The following is a 20497-nucleotide window of genomic DNA, read 5'->3' on the forward strand; positions in this document are numbered from 1 at the left end:
ATTGACTGAGTGGTATTAGATTTTGAGGATTTTACATGTAGTCCGTTTGTAGGAAGATTTTACTTTTTTTATCTCTTTAATATTTCATTTTTATTTTTATCTTTTAATCTTATATTATTCCCAAATCTTCGTGTACAGTCTTGCAACCATTTATTATTATTATTATTATAGGTTCCCCTTCAACATGGATCTTGACTGACCTATGTTTTGTTTTCTTGCCACATGCGTGCATAATGCATTTTTAGATCTTGATCAAACTTCTGTAATTTTCTTCTTGAAATATTACTAGGCTTTGTGACTTAAAACATTTTGAAAAACCATGACTCCTTAAATCTTTTTTTTAAAGCTTTAAAAAATTTTTTTTCAAAAGATTTTATTTACTTGACAGAAAGAGAGATAGTGAGAAGAGGGAATAGGAAAAAGCAGGCTTCCTGCTGAGCAGGGAGCCCAGTGTGGGACTGGATCCCAGGACTCTGGGATCATGACCTGAGCTAATGAGCAATGACTGAGCCACACAGGTGACCCTCCTTAAGCCTTCTTATGTGTGTCACCAGACCACACTATAGGTGAAAGTGCTTAATTACTCTAAGGCTCTCTTTGTGTCTCTCAGTAATAAACTCTTTGTTTAATACAAAGCTACTCTGAGAAATTCTGCAAGGTGTACAGTAGAGGAACTCTAAGATTTCATAGTCATGACTGTGTTTGTTCATATGAATTAAACAAGTAACATAAATTTTGGCAATTATGGCTGATTATACAGGCTTTCGGTAAGCCTGAGACAATCTGATTCCTAACTAGTGGTCCCTGTATGGTTTAAAAAAAAAACAAAAACAAAACCAAGACAAAGTCTACTACTGTAATGGTGATTACTTTTTTTTGGTAATGAAACACTTAAAAATGTATACACTGGCGTCTGAGGAAATGTTATTTAAAAGTCTTTCTGATGCTTTGGGTTATGGTTTCCATTCCCAAAATAATTCATTCCACTAAAATTATGTGTGCTTAAATTTAGTATGAAAATTTTAGTGTGTTGGCACTACTTGGCATCATATAAGACTTTTGAATTGAGCGTATTTTCAGCAAGCTATGTGACCATCAGCAATACTCCTAGGAACTTACTTTCCATTTTCAGCGGTTTAAAAGAAATGATTGCCATGATTTTCTTCAATTTTACAAAGTATTCTTTGAGGATAAAAACCAGGAATGGAAAGTATAAAGTATCTAAAATACCTCATTATCCAGGAAGCAAAACTGTAACTTTGGTGAAGTTACAGAGGCTCATCTACAAATTTGACACCTTTCCTTTGTATTTCTTTTTATAAAACAAAATCATTGATGGTATATGTAAGTTATAATTTAAAGAAATGTGATTTTCAGGTATTTGCAAGCATTTTTATGCATGCATTGTGTAAAATCACATTGCATATCAGTGTAAGGAATTTGTGTCTTTTTGAGAAGTGAAAGAAGAATTTACTTGTGTTATTACTAGTTTTGACCATAAGGACTTTATTATTTTCTTTAATTTACAGAACATTTATGTTCTGATGCATGTTTTGGAGTGTATAAGAGTTTGTGTTTCCCATTCTAGCATGTGTTTTTGGTAAATTTTACATATTGAACTTCCTGAAGTTCTACTAAATGAAAGTATTTAAAAGTTGGATCCCAGTGTTAATAAACAATAAGCATGTATAAAGTTTCTGGAAAGTCTAAAACAGAACAGCCTTGTAATATTCTTGGAAAAGGTGCTATAACAGTTGCATGTTGGGGATTTGGGTTTTGTTGATTTCAAATGTTGTTTATTTTCCGTGAAATATTTATCAATCTGTACATTTCATTTGCAGGAGAAATCTTGCAATTCCATGTGGTAAGAACACCCCCTGGTCGAGGAAATGTTTCTGTTAACTGGAAAATTGTTGGGCAAAATCTAGAACTCAATTTTGCTAACTCTACTGGACAGCTCTTTTTTCCTGAGGTAATACCACAAAGAAAAAGATTTAACACAAATACATAGAGAAGACAGTGTATTTTGGAGAAAATGGGAAACTCTTAAAACAAGGTTTAACAGAAATTGATGGGAGAGCTTGCTTAGAAACCTAGAGGAAGAACATGACTCAGAAAAGTTAGAAGACTCAAGTAGGTTTGTTTTTTCCTATGTAAATGGCAGATTTTGAAGGAAACAGCAGATGTCAACTCTATTAGAGCCATGCTCTCTCGCTGCTCTCCTGGCCTCCCACTTTTGGTGTCCACTGTGTCATTCCAAACATGATGGGCAGTGCTTGTCCTTCTCTTCCCTTACTCCTCACTGTCTCAAAACTTTACATGCAAGAGGATAGCAAATATAGCTCTAAAAACAAATCTGTTTATGTCTTGCTCACACTATATTTTTGAGGTTCCATTTAGAAGCTCTTTCTGATAATTTGCCAGAAGGCAATTGGTAGGAAATAACTTTATAAAAGCATTTCTTGGATGGGAAATCAGCACCAATGAATCATCTTGATCTCCTTCCCACACTTACTCAGTATGAATTCTTGTTTGATAATGCATTCTATATTCTTTATCCTCCTCATTTCCACCCCTTAATATTAACCCATGCCCCATAACTTTCTGCTTTGACTAACTGCACTGGCCTCCTGGTGTCTGTCTTTTCCTACAACATGGCCTTCTTTTTTATGCTCCCATTTTCCCTGTTCACCACTGCCATAGAAATCCCCCCGATGTATTGCTTTGTCTTAAATTTTCAATAGTGCTACATTGCATATTGGATAAGAGCTACATTCACTAGCTCAGCATTCAATATCCTCCACAATTAGCCTCTATCTACTTTATGCCTAGTTTCCCATGAGTCAGTGTTTTTATGTGTTTTATTTTTTAAGCCATAGGATGTTTGTTTAAATGAAAATATATTTGGATGCACAATTTATAAATCTAATAAAAGCAGGAGGTATTTTGTGTTCCGTGGCAGTAGAGGGATGAATTCCTATCTGTTTCTTATAGGGGTCATTGAATAAAACAGTGTTTGTGCATTTGTTGGATGACAACATTCCTGAGGAGAAAGAAGTATACCAAGTCATTCTGTATGATGTCAGGACACAAGGTAATTCAAAATTCAATTTAAACTTTTTTCTAATATATTATTCTTTTTAGGAAAAAATAATTCTTGCCATCTCTATATTTAACAACTAGATGCATACTAATTAAAAATCCTACTTTTTTAAAAATGTATAACTTTAAATATTGTCTGTTCCATAAAATTGTTAGATCAAAAAAAATCAGCTCCGAATGGCAACACTCAGGAAAAACCTCTAAAAATTTTGCTAAATATTTTTGTATGGAATAATATACATTTCCAGAGGAAGTTTTTCTGTAATAAATATATATGAGCAGACCAGTTTGGATTTAGATTGTTTATATAGATGATTCAAATCTAATCACTTTGAGCAAATTATCTGGGTACTTTATTCAGTGTCTACTCAATATTTATAATTCAGAAGACCCATTATAGCAAATAATAAAGATAGTATGTCAAGTGAAGAAATTTTATAATTTACTATCTAGAAAAAGAAAACTCAATTGTAGGTTCTGTTGGTCAACCTGAAGATTTCTGTTAAAGGAGTGAATAAAAAAGAACACTGTATGGGTGTTTCAACATTTCAGAGAGTGGGGCTGTATGTTAAGTATTTCCAAGGTAATGCCAAATCACTGTTAGATTTCTTGTGATCCCTGGTGTTTTTAGGAGTCCCACCAGCAGGAATTGCTCTGCTTGATGCACAAGGATATGCAGCTGTCCTGACTGTCGAAGCCAGTGATGAACCACATGGAGTTCTAAATTTTGCTCTTTCATCAAGATTTGTTTTGCTGCAGGAAGCTAACATAACAATTCAGCTTTTCATCAACAGAGAATTCGGATCTCTAGGTTTGTGTGACTCTAGAGTGAATGCGGTTTATAGGCAGGTTCTTTTTTAATATTCTGCTTGTATGTGGATGAAAACCATTGCTGAAATAAATCAGAGACAGAGAAAAAAACTTAATATTTGTTAATTCAGAACAGGACTATAGAACTTCTTTATTTTTGAAGTTTATTTATTTCTGTTAGTAATCTCTACACCCAGTGTGGCATTCAAGAGTCCCATGCTCTTCTGACAGAGCCAGCCAGGGACGCATAGCTTCTTTTTTTTTTTTTTTTCTGAAAGATTAAAGTAATTATCTATCACCACAGAAATGCTGTGTAACCATCATAAAATCTCAGCAGTGTATAATAATGGGCTGGCTCTGGGTCTACTACCATATGTAGGGTCTGGCCAAGGGTGGCCCTACTCCAAATGTCTCATTCTTCTCCTGGGATCATTGGAGGCCAAAGAAAGCAAGCAAGAACATGCCAGTCTCTTGTGGTCTAGGCTCAGAACTAGCACATGATCATTTTAACTTTGTACTAACAGCCAAAAGTAGTCACAGCCACACTCCCAAATCAAGAGACAGTGCAGTATGCCTTGCCCATAGTTGGACATCACTGGGCCATTACATGATAAAGGCTATGGATACAGGAGGAAGTAAGAAATTGGGTCCAAGAATACAAGCTACTGCAGGTGTTAGGAAAGTAAAAAGGCTAACGCTATGATGATATTTTAAAAGTGTAAATAATTATAAAACCTTGTATCTTCCAATTCAATTAGGAGCTATTAACGTTACATACAGCACAGTTCCTGGAATGTTGAGTCTAAAGAACCAAACAGAAGGAAACCTAGCTGAGCCAGATGTTGACTTTGTCTCAGTAGTTGGCTTTCTGATTTTAGAAGAAGGAGAAACTACAGCAGCCATCAACATTACTATACTTGAGGTAAAACTCTTTACTTTGCTATTATTATATTTAATCTAAATAACTACAAAGAAAGTAGAAATTGATGGGATATTCTGGTGCCTTTAAATCAGCTTATTTCTTTTTGTGATCTTTTAAAACCACACAGGGGTTTCTGTTCTTGTCTGAATAGGCTGGTCTGCTGTTGTGTATTTTATTACAGAAACATTGAGTGATAAAGAGAATTTCCTTAGGTCAGTCCTCTTTAAGATAGGCATTGGCCTAATAAATTCCAGGGGAGCATTTTGATTATTCCAAAGGATTTATTGGACCAGCAAATCCATGTAGGTCAGCATTTTAGTTGTTAGGACTGGTTAAATTAGAGATAGTGAGAAACTCACTAGAGGTTGTTGGCATAAAATGTGATTACGGTCAAACTTAAAAGTTATCACTGGTGGCTGAAATTGCATTTTAAATGATTTTTCATATTGTGAAACCTCATGCTGTTTTGGGACTCAGTGTTTCAGCTACTTGAATACATTTCCAAGAGGTGTATGGAAATCGTATGTATGAAGAGGATAGGGGATGGTATGTGTGATGGGTGGGAGGGAAGAGAATAAATACTGCTTTAGAAAACATTCCAATTACTCTGTATTTTTGGGGTTCTATTTTCGAAAAGCTTTTATTTTCTCCAAGGCTTTTTACTTTTACAAAATTTTAAGTAGTGAAAACCATCCACCATCTGAAGTTAGTAACTCTTATTTTTTTTGATTACTGTTGCACAGTGACCTGATACAATAGTAGGAGAACTCTAGAGACATAAGATAAAAGGTAATATTCAGCGTATGGCATAGAACCCCCGATTTGATAAAATAAAACTTTAAACCAAATATATAATCAAATATATAATCTGTTAATATAACTGAATATAAATAAATGGATTTCCTTAGATATGGTAGTTTTTAAAACAGAATATATGTAGCCAACCCTTCTTTTCTTTGCAGAGTCTAGAGTTATGAACACAGGGTTTCCACTTTCCCTTTTCTCCCCCTTAGGTCTTTGTAGCCCTTTCTGTTCCTTGAGTAGCATTAGATTTAGAGACTGCGGCCTATATAAACAAAAATCAGCCAGGCCTGGTTTGAGCGGGCGGTGGTCAGGGTTAGGGGGTTGTTGTATGAGAGTGAGGAACAGTGGGGATGGATGAGGGACCATCACTTTTACATTCCTGATTCTGGAACTCTTTTTGGTGTATATATTATAGAAGATAGTTTAGAGACTATTTTCCCATTTTTTCACATGGAAATACATCTCCATTAAATAAAATTAATAAAATGTATATACTGACTTTATACATACACACACACACATTGATGTTTATGGAAATATTGTTGGGTGATTTGGGTTTTGCTGGTCTTCAAGTTTTGAACACTTGCCTTATTTTCAGTGCTGTTAGGTGCACTAGGGATTAATAGTAATAGTGTATTAAAATTAAATATTACAAATAGCTATTAGGTTTTTTTTTTTAAGATTTTATTTATTTGAGAGGAAGAGAGACAGAATGTGAGAGAGAGCAAGAGAGTGCACAGTCAGGGGGAAGAGCAGAGGGAGTGGGAGAAGCAGACTTGCTGCCGATAAGGGAGCCCACCACAGGGCTTGATACCAGGACCCTGGGATCACAACTGAGCCTAAGGCAGACCCTCAACCAAATGAGCCACTCAGGTGCCCCTAGCTATCACTTTTTAAGGACTCTTTCTAGGCCAGGCACTGCATACTTATTATTTTTAATTCCCAAAGTAGATATTATTTCCCCCATTATAAAGATGGTGGAAATGAGGGCTTTAAGTTGAAGTAACTCACTTAAAATTACAGAATTTGGTGTTAGGTCTCCATGACTGTGAAGCCCCTATTTTTTTCATGGTATTCTATTCCACAGCTCAGTCTTTGGATAGTAAGATAATTTAAAATCTTTTGCTTCCATTCTATTTAAAATATATTAGATTTATATATTTATGTAGTTGGTTTACATATTATGTTAGTTGAGAAAAAAGTGATATATTAGCAGTTCGATGTAGTTCAACCTAATAACTTATCATGCAACTGGGTATAAGTTTATACTTTTATTATTTTTTTAATGTCAGATGTGTTGAAGTAAAATTAACAAATACTGCATGGTATTACTTATATATAGAATCTAAAAAATATGTAAAACGATAAGATATTTAAAATGTATACTGTGGTGATTTGATACATGTATACCTTGTGAAAGGGATTCCCCCCATCTATTTAACTGACACATTCATCACCTCACAAGTGTATTTTTTGTGTGTGAAAATATTTAAGGTCTAGCCTCCTAGTGAATTTTGATTATATAATACAGTGTTGTCAACTATATAGTCACTGTTTTTTTTAAAAAAGATTTTATTTATTGACAGACGGAGATCACATGTAGGTAGAGAGCCAGGCAGAGAGAGAGGGGGAAGCAGGCTCCCTGCTGGGCAGAGAGCCTGATGCAGGGCTTGATCCCAGGACCCTGAGATCATGGCCCAAACCAAAGGCAGAGGTTTAACCCAATGAGCCACCCAGGTGCCCCTACAGTCACTAAGGTTTACCTGAGACCCTCAGAGACTATTTATCTAATAGCTGAGTTTGTACTCTTTTACCAACCTTTCCTTTTTCCCCTTCCCCCGAGCCCCTGGCCCTGGGAACTACTTTTCTACTCTCTGTGTCTATGAGTTTAACTTTCTTTCTTTCTTTCTTTTTTAGATTCCACTAATAGTGCAGGATACCATGCAGTATTTGTCATTCTCCATCTGACTTACTTCACTTAGCATAATGCCCTCTAGGTTGATCCATATTGTTGCAAAAGGCAGGATTTCCATCTTCCTTGTGGCTGAATAATATTCTATTGTGTTTATAGATACCACATCTTCATCCGTTCACTCACTAATGGACTCTTAAGTTGTTTCCATATCTTGGCTATTGTGAATATTTTCTACAAATATCTCTTTGATATTCTCTTTGTATCACCTTTGAATATATACTCTGGTGTGGGATTGCCAGATTATATGGTAATTCTATTTTTAATTTTTTAAGGAACCCCTATATTGTTTTGCACAGTGGCTGCACCAGTTTACATTCCCACCAGTCGTGCACAAGAGTTCCCTTTTTTCCATATCCTCACCAATACTTACCTCATGTCTTTTGGATAATAACCATTCTAAGAGGTGTGAGGTGATGTCTAATTCTGGTGTGTGTGTGTGTGTGTGTGTTTTTTTTTTTTAAGATTTATTTATTTATTTATTTGACAGACAGATCACAAGTAAGCATAAAGGGAGGCAGATAGAGAGGGGGAAGTAGGCTCCTCGCTGAGCAGAGAGCCTGATGCGGGATTCGATCCCAGGACCCTGAGATCATGACCCAAGCTGAAGGCAGAGGCTTAATCATCTGAACCACCTAGGCGCCCCTCATTCTGGTTTTGATTTGCATTTCAATGATGCTGAGCACCTTTTCATGTAGGTATTGGCTACTGGTGTACATCTTCCTTGGAAAAACGTCTGTTCGGTTCTTTGTACGTTTTTAAAACAGATTATTTGTGGTGCTTTGCTTTTCTTTTTTTGACTGCAGAGTTGTATGAGTTCTTTATGTATTTTGAACATTAACCCTTTATCAGATATGTCATTTGCAAATACTTTATTCCATTCTATTGGTTGCCTTTTCATTCTGTTGATGGTTTCCTTTGCTGTGCAGAAGCTTTTTAGTTTGACGTAGTCCCACTTGTTTATTTTTGCTTTTGTTGCTTTTGCTTTTGGTGTCAGATCTCAAAGAAAAGTCATACCTAAGGCATGTTTATTTTTAAAATTTTTAATCTTTATATTCCAGGTTTGCATTTTTATATTTGCTGTATACTATTTAAGCAGACATATTTATCAGATAATTTAAAAACTGTGAGAGGTCATTACTTGGAGAGCACAACAATAGGAGATTTAATGGATATAATTTTTACAGGATGACATACCAGAGCTAGAAGAATATTTCCTTGTGAATTTAACTTATGTTGACCTTATCATGGCTCCTTTAACTTCATTTCCTCCTAGACTAGGTATGACATTTTTTTGTTCTTGTTTATTCACTTCAAACAAAGTAAAGTTATTCATTTTTTAATCAAAAGTGATAACTGTAATACTTGTTAATCTCAGCTGTAGAAGAAAATCTGGTGAGCTTTTAAATTTATTTTAACTTGGAGACTATATGGCAGTTTTGTATATTGGAGATCAGAAACACATTTAAGAATTGTTTATTGTGTGATGTTTTTAAGAACTATTTATAACCAAATTTGTAAACTTCAAAGTAGAATTAGTTCTTAAGAAGGAATTTTTCCTTTTAAAGTTTCATTTGCTGTTTTCATTAGATCTCCAGACTATCAGATGATTTTATTTTCCTTTATATTAAGCAGAACTTTTGTTTGTTTGTCGTTTTCTCTGCTTCTTTTTTGACCTTTTACCTCTTTCTTTTCATGCTTTAGAAAAGACTCAGTTAATTCATTACAGACTGAAAGGTAAAACTTGAACCTCAGTATGGATTTACGTAGATTAAAAAGATACGTTCTTATTTTAAAACATAAACTCTTGTTTGTGGTTTAGACATTTAATACTGGGGATTTTATGTGAAATTTGTAGGTGTGGTTGCCCAGAAGGTGGTGGCGATGAATAGCACTGTGCTAGCCTGTTTCCCATCCCTTGGTTTGAAGGTGCTCTGTACAGGGCAGAAAACCAGTTGGGGTTAAGGAGGGGAAGCATGGCCAAGAGGAGTGAGCTAAGGAATAGGGGTTTCTCATTCCCTTTTGAGGCTCAGTATGACAACTTTGAAAACAATGGAAGGGAATAACCAGTTTTTGACATATTATTATTATTATTATTTGAAAAGCTTCAATTCTTTTGCAAAAGAAATATATGACTCCTGGGATAGGCTTTGAAATCAGGCATCTATTACAAGACATTTATGCTAAGAAAGCTAACAGATACTTCATATTTCTTTATACTCCGTATTAGAAGTAATTTGAATTGTTTAACTTTTGTTTAGTGCTCTCTGATGCCCTGTTTCAAATGCTTTATATGTTAGTACCACCATCCCTTTCACTTTAACATTTTATAGATAAGGGAGCAGAAGCTTTGAGAAGCTTAGTTACATGCCCAGAGTCGCACTGCTGTGAGATGCTGGAGCTGGGCTTCTGCTTTGTAGCTTCCAGTTTGGTGGGCTCAGATACTGATTTTCTTTTCTTTTTTGTTTTTTTTTTTGGGGGGGGGGGGCGGTTCTGTGTGTGTGTGTTTTTTTTTGACAGTGCTGACTTCACTCAGGGAATTACACTCTTCCTAACCTTTCCCCACCTACGCAGCTGCCATAAGTATCCTAAGACACTCTCCTAAGATAGAGCCTCTGAATTTTAAAGGGAAAGGACAAAAATATTAAAAAACTAAACAGGAACAGGGTTGGTTAGTATTTCAAGACTGAATAATGAATGCTGGTAACATACTCTACTTGGTAGGCAGAGTACAAGATAAGAAGGGAAAAGAGAAATTTATTTCCATCTCAGTCTCTGCACCCCCCCAACTTTTCCCCCATCTTTTCCTCCTGTCTCAACATGTCACTCCTGCATCTCGTTCTTGCACCTGTTTATTTCTCTGCAGCACTCCCTGCCTGTCTCTTCCCATTTCTTTCTCTTTTCTTGATCTTTCTACTCCTTCCAGTGGTCTCTATTTTTCTTTTCTCTTTCTATTAAAATAATAGAAATAAAACCATAATCTCAGGTGCTTATTTTGTACTGTCCTCAGCTCATTAGATTCCTGTAAATCATTGCTCTTGTTAGTAAAAATTTCCTTAACCAAATATCATAAACATATTGTTACTTTATTAAACATCTTTTGAGTAATATTGACAATATCTTTATATTAGAAATTATGTGTTCTCTATGCCAAATACTTCTCTTAATTACTTTTACTTAAAAGTATGCTTTTGTGTTTTTTTCAGATTCGGAGGGCTTGACTGCACAGATAATTATTGATGCCAATGATGGCGCTCGAGGCATAATTGAATGGCAACATACCAGGTAAGACCAAGGTAGTGTGAGAGTTCTTTTCTGAGTTTCAGATTCTTTATCTACTGAATAAAAGCTTATAAGGAAAAGATTAATGTATTCTGTTTATTTTAGGTTCGAAGTCCATGAAACCGAAGGAAGTTTAACATTGGTAGCCCAGAGGAGCAACGGGAATCTTGGCCACGTTTCCTTGTTTATATATGCCCAGAATTTGGAGGCACAGCTGGGGCTGGATTACGTCTTTACCCCAATGGTGAAATCCTTGGGAATTATAGTGATTTGGGTCTTGTATAAATAAATTAATCATAAAGTAATAAGCTATTGTATATTCCATCATAAATTAAGTCAGAAGACGTCTACATTGTAGAATAGCTATCTTTACTATTTTAGAAAATATGGAAATTGATTTTTTAGTTCTAAAGGTTATTCTTTATTTTATTTTATTCATTCATTATTATTTTTAATATTTGATACTATTGTATTCCTATCTTATTGTAATACTAGATAATGGAGAACAAAAGTTACTGTGACAAAGAATTTCTGTCATTATATTTATTTTTTTATTTATTTTTAAATTTGTTATAAACATATAATATATTTTTATCCCCAGGGGTACAGGTCTGTTGCCAGGTTTACACACTTCACAGCACTCACCATAGCACATACCCTCCCCAATGTCCATTACCCCAACCCCCTTCTCCCAACACCCCTCCCCCCAGCAACCCTCAGTCTGTTTTGTGAGATTAAGAGTCATTTATGGTTTGTCTCCCTCCCAATCCCATCTTGTTTCATTTATTCTTCTCCTACTCCCTTAACCCCCCATGTTGCATCTCTACTTCCTCATATCAGGGAGATCATATGATAGTTGTCTTTCTCTGATTGACTTATTTCGCTAAGCATGATACCCTCTAGTTCATCCACGTTGTTGCAAATAACAAGGTTTCATTTCTTTTGATGGCTGCCTAGTATTCCATTGTATATATATACCACATCTTCTTTATCCATTCATCTGTTGATGAACATCTAGGTTCTTTCCATAGTTTGGCTATTGTAGACATTGCTGCTATAAACATTTGGGTGCACGTGCCCCTTTGGATCAGTACGTTTGTATCTTTAGGGTAAATACCCAGTAGTGCAATTGCTGGGTCATAGGGTAGTTCTATTTTCAACATTTTGAGGGACCTCCATGCTGTTTTCCAGAGTGGTTGCACCAGCTTGCATTTCCACCAACAGTGTAGGAGGGTTCCCCTTTCTCCGCATCCTCGCCAGAATCTGTCATTTCCTGATTGTTAATTTTAGCCATTCTGCCTGGTGTGAGGTGGTATCTCATTGTGGTTTTGATTTGTATTTCCCTGATGCCAAGTGATGTGGAGCACTTTTTCATGTGTCTGTTGGCCATCTGGATGTCTTCTTTGCAGAAATGTCTGTTCATGTCCTCTGCCCATTTCTTGATTGGATTATTTGTTCTTTGGGTGTTGAGTTTGCTAAATTCTTTATAGATTTTGGACACTAGCCCTTTATCTGATATGTTGTTTGCAGATATCTTCTCCCATTCTGTCAGTTGTCTTTTGGTTTTGTTAACTGTTTCCTTTGCTGTGCAAAAGCTTTTGATCTTGATGAAATCCCAATAGTTCATTTTTGCCCTTGCTTCCCTTGCCTTTGGCGATGTTCCTAGGAAGATGTTGCTGCAGCTGAGGTTGACGAGGTTGCTGCCTGTGTTCTCCTCAAGGATTTTGATGGATTCCTTTTTCACATTGAGGTCCTTCATCCATTTTGAGTCTATTTTTGTGTGTGGTGTAAGGAAATGTTTCAATTTCATTTTTCTGCATGTGGCTGTCCAAGTTTCCCAACACCATTTGTTGAAGAGGCTGTCTTTTTTCCATTGGACATTCTTTCCTGCTTTGTCGAAGATTAGTTGACCATAGAGTTGAGGGTCTATTCCTGGGCTCTCTATTCTGTTTCATTGATCTATGTGTCTGTTTTTGTGCCAGTACCATGCTGTCTTGATGATGACAGTTTTGTAATAGAGCTTGAAGTCCGGAATTGTGATGCCACCAACTTTGGCTTTCTTTTTCAATATCCCTTTGGCTATTTGAGGTCTTTTCTGGTTCCATATAAATTTTAGGATTATTTGTTCCATTTCTTTGAAAAAAAATGGATGGTACTTTGATAGGAATTGCATTAAATATGTAGATTGCTTTAGGTAGCATAGACATTTTCACAATATTTATTCTTCCTATCCAGGAGCATGGAACATTTTTCCATTTCTTTGTGTCTTCCTCAATTTCTTTCATGAGTACTTTATAGTTTTCTTTCTGAGTATAGATTCTTAGCCTCTTTGGTTAGGTTTATTCCTAGGTATCTTATAGCTTTGGGTGCAATTGTAAATGGGATTGACTACTTAATTTCTCTTTCTTCTGTCTTGTTGGTGGTATAGAGAAATGCAACTGATTTCTGTGTATTGATTTTGTATCCTGACACTTTACTGAATTCCTGTACAAGTTCTAGCAGTTTTAGAGTGGGGTCTTTTGGGTTTTCCACATATAGTATCATATTATCTGCGAAGAGTGATAGTTTCACTTCTTCTTTGCTGATTTGGATGCCTTTAATTTCCTTTTGCTGTCTGATTGCTGAGGCTAGGACTTCTAGTACTATGTTGAATAGCAGTGGTGATAATGGACATCCCTGCCGTGTTCCTGACCTTAGCGGAAAAGCTTTCAGTTTTTCTCCATTGAGAATGATATTTGCGGTGGGTTTTTCATAGATGGCTTTGATAATATTGAGGTATGTGCCCTCTATCCCTGCACTTTGAAGAGTTTTGATCAGGAAGGGATGCTGTACTTTGTCAAATGCTTTTTCAGCATCTATTGAGAGTATCATATGGTTCTTGTTCTTTCTTTTATTAATGTGTTATATCACATTGCTTGATTTGTGGATGTTGAACCAACCTTGCCCTGGAATAAATCCCATTTGGTCGTGGTGAATAATCCTTTTCATGTACTGTTGAATCCTATTGGCTAGTATTTTGGTGAGAATTTTCGCATCTGTGTTCATCAAGGATATTGGTCTGTAGTTCTCTTTTTTGATGGGATCCTTGTCTGGTTTTGGGATCAAGGTGATGCTGGCCTCATAAAATGAGTTTGGAAGTTTTCCTTCCATTTCTATTTTTTGGAACAGTTTCAGAATAGGAATTAGTTCTTCTTTAAATGTTTGGTAGAATTCCCCCGGGAAGCCGTCTGGCCCCGGGCTTTTGTTTGTTTGGAGATTTTTGATGATTGTTCCAATCTCCTTACTGGTAATGGGTCTGTTCAGGTTTTCTATTTCTTCTGTCATTATATTTATATCAGAGTGTTTCAGAGAGTTTCTTGTGCTTCTTGAAAATTTTACATCTTTTATTTCTTTGCTTTAATTTACTGAAACACCGTTAATGTTTTAAAGTGCTTTTCGTCACTTGTTGGCTTTTATTCATTAGTCAAATGTTTACTTTATTCTCTTCTCCATGAATCTTACTTTTTAAACTTAATGTTGTCAATTTAAGTAAAAAGAGATAAAAAAAGGGAAAAGTCTTTTACTTTTATTAAAATAGCTTATTTCACATTGCCAACCAGATTGTATTTCTTGCCAAATATTCTATAAAAACTCATCAGTGTTTGTAAATATAACACCGTCTACTTTTACTTTCTTGACCAGATTCTTCATTTTGTTGATGGAGAAAGGTATAAAAATATTGACATTATGATTCTTGATGATGACATTCCAGAAGGGGATGAAACATTTCAGCTGATTTTAACAAATCCTTCACCTGGACTAGAGCTGGGAGAAAAAATAATAGGTATTTGATAATTTCTTATACAGTTCACTCTTATCATGCTGTTTTCTTGATATGGAGGTAGATGTAAAGGGATTAGAGTCTTCATGGTTTTCTGTGCTTAGAATAAAAAACATTTTAAGCTTGACATTTTGGAATTCCTATGTCAGTATAACAGTGCTTCCAGTCTGTTGTGGTGTGTGTGTGTGTAAAACAAAAAGTGTTGGTAGAAAGAATGTTAAATCAGTTTTGCAGCTATTACAGGTTTTATTTATTTATTTTTAAAATATTTTATTTATTTATTTGACATACAGAGATCATAAGTAGGCAGAGAGGCAGGCAGAGAGGGAGGGGGAAGCAGACTCCCCGCTGAGCATAGAGCCTGATGCAGGGCTGGATCCCAGGACCCTGAGATCATGACCTGAGCCGAAGGCACAGGCTTAACCCACTGAGCCACCTAAGCGCCCCTACAGGTTTTATTTAATTTGTAAATGTCTTTCGTTTGGAATTTTATTTCTGCTCTGTTTCCTATTGAACAGTAGAGGGAATGATAAGGTTTTAATGTTATCTCATTGTTCTAGTATTTCTGCATAGCAGTTGAAGTATATTGGTACCTAAGACATTATGGGAGCCATAATTCTTTGGTTGGAACAGTTTGACATGGTTAAGAAAGCTCATCTTAATTTACTGCTTATTAGATATCATACTGACTGCTTGGAGAGGAGTCCTCAAACTCAAGCATTCCCAAGGAAGTCCTAATATAATTCTGTCAGGACTATGTAGCTTACATGCCCACCACCATGAGTAGGAGGAAGTCATTTCTTGTCGGTCTCTGTTAAGTTTACTTTATGCTTGTAATTTTCTATTTATAAATATAAAAATAGTCCTCAGAACAATAAGTGCTTTGACAGTGGGTTATTTCTTAAACTATGTACCATTAATCAGCCTTCAGACTATTTCCAAACTTTCATCAAGTTTCAAGAAATATTCTTATATGTAAATCTTAGTATATGTTAGTAATCAAGATCATCTGTTGAGTACAGAGCTTATATTTTGAACTCTTACAATAGTTCAATCATTTTTCCTCTTGGTTTTCTAAGAAGACCATCATTTGGTTTAGAAGATGGTGTTAATTCCGACTCTTTCTTCCTATTGCTTTCTTACCTGTTACCTGGCTCATAGTTCCAGGACAATGCTGAATAGTAGAGGAATGGCAGGCACTGTTGTCTTGTTTCTGTATTAGTGGTGACCCTTTGGATGTTTCAACATTGAGTTACATATTTGTTACTGGCTTCTAAGGTTGAGGAGGAAGCTGCCTATTATTCCAAGATGACTGGCTATTTTTACATCATGAGTAAATGTGATATTTTATTAAATGCTTTTTAAAATTTCCTTTGTTTTTAAGGTGATCTAGAGAAGAGTTGGCCTAGTTTATAGTGAAACATCTACCTCTAACTTATAACCCACTCTGTTTCCATTTATTGCTATAATATTTTTATTTCAACAGCCTTAATTACTATCCTTGCTAATGATGATGGCCCTGGAGTCCTATCATTTAACAACAGTGAGCACTTTTTCCTAAGAGAACCAACAGCTCTCTATGTACAGGAGAGTGTTGCAGTATTATACATTGTTCGGGAACCTGCACAAGGACTGTTTGGAACCGTGACCATTCAGTTCATTGTGACAGAAATAAATTCCTCAATGGAGACTAAAGATCTGACCCCTTCCAAAGGCTACATTGTTTTAGAAGAAGGTGTTCGCGTCAAGGTATAGTATAAGGCTTTAAGGAGAGTCAATAATGTTTATGAAAATTTTTTTCTTAGAGTAGCACCTCAGGTGCTAGGAGGAAAGAAAATGTACTCCCAGCTTAGATGACAGGTAATGATGATTAGATTACTGTGTGAAAATGTTAACAGTGCTGTCTAATCTGCATAGAGTGCTGCTAGAGAAATCCACTCTTGTTAATAGGGTAGTGGAATCTGCAAATAATAAGGAAAAAGTACATAGTGCTGTCATAAATATTACCTATTTAGTAGCATACTTCATATTATTCATAAAACATCAACTAAAGGAAACTCCAAGCCATTTACTGTTGTCACCAAACCCTAACCAGTCATTCTTTTGACCACATTTTCAGTTAACAAAATGTAATTTCTTACTTTAGCCTCCTTATGTGAGAGGCAAGTATCCTATGTGAATAGGATAGCTTATTGGAGAAGAAATGCTGGATTTAGAGTTAATTATAAATGTGGTTTTACTTATAGAAGTATACCTTCTGAAACTCCTTTTTTGTATATTAATAATTTTCCATTCCTGCAACCGAATTTTATTTTTTAAAACACAGTTTAGGTAGCTAATTGCATAAGCTTAATCAAGCCTGACGTATAAAGTATAATAATTGTAAAGTAATATATTTTAAACAATTTCCTCTAAAAACAGTCTCTACCCAGTAATTAACTTTCTTTGGGATCAGTTTGTAAACACTTCAACATGTTTTTCAATTCATATTTATTTGAATGTCTGATTTTTTCATGTTCTAGGAAATTTGAGCCTCTAAGAATATATACATGTGTGGGTCAGTGACCTTAAAAATAAATATACACCAATGTGATCACCACTCAGATTAGTATATTGAGTGTATCTCTCCCAGAAGTTTCCTTCTTGTCTCTTGCCCTTCCTGGAGGAAACTACTTTCTGGTTTCTGTCATTGAGGACTCATTTTGCTGATTTTGAGCTTCATATAAATAAAATCATATAGTATTTACTCTTTTGTGTCTGGCTTGTTTTGGTCAACATAACTTTTGAGATCTATTTGGTTGCGCATATCAGTAGCTGGTTCTTCTTTATTGCTAAGTAGCCCTGCATCAAAGAGCCCACTATCTTTTTATCCATTTTTCTTTCGATAAACTTGTGAGTTGTTTCTAATTTATGCTTACTATGGCTTTAACTGCTTTTTTACAGTGAATCCTATACTAGAATGAGATTAATACAGTTACGTAGCTGGGGCAAGATTAAGAGTTAGCAAAAATCAAGATCTAAATTTGTTTTTTTAATGTTAATGTTGTTTTTAAATGTCATGAAATTTATTTTTAGACGCCCAGTGCCATATATCACGGCATTGAAAATCTTGAAAGTGGTAACTTGAAATAGTTGGATACCTATTACATATCATGAGGATCAGTATTAAAATAGAAAAGAAGTGATGTTTCCCAAAACATATTATTTTGTTGTCAAAAATGTTTAGCAGATCTGTTTGTATGTATGTTGCAGAAATACTGTAGTCTAATAACTTCATCTTTTGATTTTGTTTCCAGGCCCTACGCATTTCTGCTGTATTGGACACCGAACCAGAGATGGATGAGCATTTTGTCTGTACCTTGTTTAATCCGACTGGAGGTGCTAGACTGGGGGCACATGTTCAAACCCTGATAACGGTTTTGCAAAATCAGGCCCCTCTGGGATTATTCAGTATCTCTGCAGTTGCAAATAGGTACAGTTTATTCATAAGGAAATTGTCACTTCTGAAGCTAGGTAGGAAATATCTTTTGACATAAAGAAAATGGAGAGGGAAATTGATCTTGACTATTTTAAAGGGGACTTTTAAAATGAGCTCTGGCAGATAGATCTGAGAGGTGTTATGCCCTCTTGTAACAAGGAGCATGAAAAACCTAATCATGTCCTGTACAGCAGTATTATTAGAATTCTTATTTCCTCAGAATTCACACTTTTCAGGTAAAGGCTTGCACAATTTCGTGTCTTCAAAAATAGTAAAAAGCAAGAAATAATATAAAAATATTTAGCTGTTTGAACCAAATGAATGACTCTCTAAGCATGTTTAACATGATTGTAGTTTGAAAATTCCTCTGGAAGCGACCACATATTTGGCTTTTTATTTCTTAGAAATACTCCAGTAGATCTAGTTTTAGGTAAGCTAAGAATTTCTGGATTCACCTTTTTTTGCTTTGTGATATGTTTTTAGTATATCTGAGAAGGAACTTAGGAATGACAAAGCTTTATTTATTTTTTATAATATATAGTATGAGGTTACTGGCTGTTTTCTTAAGATCATAGTATCAGATTGTAGTGCTTTTTTAATCCTCATAAATGAATACTTTGAGCTGTAGAATTTAATTTTCCTGCTGTATGAAGTTTGTGGATGGATCTTTCCATGGCTTATGTAAATTTAAAAGTATATTAAATATATGCTAGCAATGTGATACTTATATTTAATATGTAGAATTATATTCCTTTTCTGTTTTCTGCAATCCATTTTTTTAGAGCCACGTCTATCGACATTGAAGAAGCCAACAGCACTGTATATTTAAACGTGTCACGCACTAATGGCATTGATTTAGCTGTGAGTGTGGAATGGGAGACAATATCTGAAACAGCCTTTGGCATGAGTACGTTCAGTTTCTTGTAAAAACAAAATTCTGCAACCAAGAAAGATTGCATGTATCAGATGTACATGCTCCCCACCCCCATGAATTATATCTTATGGATCTGTTGAAAATGGAGAACAGATACCTAATTGTTTTATTGCAGCAGCATGTATTTATTGAGAGCCTATCATGTGCCAGGCATGATATTGAACTCATGGTGCTTAGAACATAGGAGGAGACAGAAATAAATCAAATAAGTTAAAACCAGTGTGTAGTTTAAATTTGAAATAAATGGGGGCACCTGGGTGGCTCAGTCAGTTAAGCATCTGCCTTTGGCTCAGGTCATGATCACAGGGTCCTAGGATTGAGCCCTGCATCAGGTTCCCTGCTCAATGGGGAGCATGCTTCTCCCTCTCCCTTTGCCTGCTGCTCCCCACTGCTTGTGCTCTCTCTCTCCCTGTCAAATAAATAAATTAATTAAATCCTTAAAAAAAAAAAGTAAAATTAGAGTAAATGTTTAAATGTTTTAAATGTTTTTTTAATTTATTTTTTATTTATTTTCAGCATAACAGTATTCATTGTTTTTGCACCACACCCAGTGCTCCATGCAATCCGTGCCCTCTCTAATAACCACCACCTGGCTCCCCCAGCCTCCCCCCCACACACCGCCCCTTCAAAACCCTCAGATTGTTTTTCAGAGTCCATAGTCTCTCATGGTTCACCTCCCCTTCCAATTTCCCTCAACTCCCTTCTCCTCTCCATCTCCCCTTGTCCTCCATGCTGTTTGTTATGCTCCACAAGTAAGTGAAACCATATGATAATTGACTCTCTCTGCTTGACTTATTTCACTCAGCATAAATGTTTTACATTTAAATGTTTTACAATGTTCTCTAAGTGTTGCAAGAACACAGGGAATGCTTCCCAGGGGTATCTCTGTTTGAACTACAACCGAAAGGTGAATAGGGATTGATTCTGCAAGGATCTGAGTTGGAGGGGCATGGAAGGAAAGTGAGAAGTTATTCAGGCACACAAGTCTAGAGGCATGAGAGAACGTATATGTGAAGAACTGCTGAGTGGGTGCTGGGCTTAGAACTAAGGGGGACTGTTAATTTGGAGAGCTGGGTAAGACCCGATAGTTTGAGAGCTTGAAGAATATATTATGCATGTTAGTCTTTATTCTAGACTTAATTATGCATGTTAGTCTTTATTCTAGGCTTAATGTGGTTTAGGGTGGCAGGAGGGCTGCCACATTTATTTGTGGGGAGGTATGATCACATTCGTATTTCAAAGATACCATTCTTGGTACCATGCAAAGAATGAGTTCGCACAGAAGAAAAGCGAGGATGAAGGGAGACAAAGAAAAGTTCAGCCCAGGTGCTAGCTAGGAGTAGCATCTATCGATTCGGTATAAGGAGACACCA

At 35.8% G+C, this 20497-nt stretch overlaps 1 protein-coding gene across 1 annotated transcript in view; it reads left to right on the forward strand.

The window, feature by feature from the left end:
- ADGRV1 (adhesion G protein-coupled receptor V1) overlaps window positions 1–20497 on the forward strand; it is a 527902-nt gene that overhangs the window by 119513 nt on the left and 387892 nt on the right. Inside the window, exons 36-46 of the mRNA XM_059416383.1 lie at window positions 1842–1972; window positions 2995–3094; window positions 3734–3913; window positions 4671–4834; window positions 8798–8891; window positions 10817–10895; window positions 10998–11136; window positions 14574–14715; window positions 16199–16461; window positions 18009–18184; window positions 18973–19097. Coding sequence (XP_059272366.1) covers window positions 1842–1972; window positions 2995–3094; window positions 3734–3913; window positions 4671–4834; window positions 8798–8891; window positions 10817–10895; window positions 10998–11136; window positions 14574–14715; window positions 16199–16461; window positions 18009–18184; window positions 18973–19097 — 1593 coding nt within the window. The remainder of the gene's footprint in view (window positions 1–1841; window positions 1973–2994; window positions 3095–3733; window positions 3914–4670; window positions 4835–8797; window positions 8892–10816; window positions 10896–10997; window positions 11137–14573; window positions 14716–16198; window positions 16462–18008; window positions 18185–18972; window positions 19098–20497) is intronic.

Source organism: Mustela nigripes, chromosome 12 (genome assembly GCF_022355385.1).
Source record: "Mustela nigripes isolate SB6536 chromosome 12, MUSNIG.SB6536, whole genome shotgun sequence".
Classification (NCBI taxonomy): Eukaryota; Metazoa; Chordata; class Mammalia; order Carnivora; family Mustelidae; genus Mustela; species Mustela nigripes.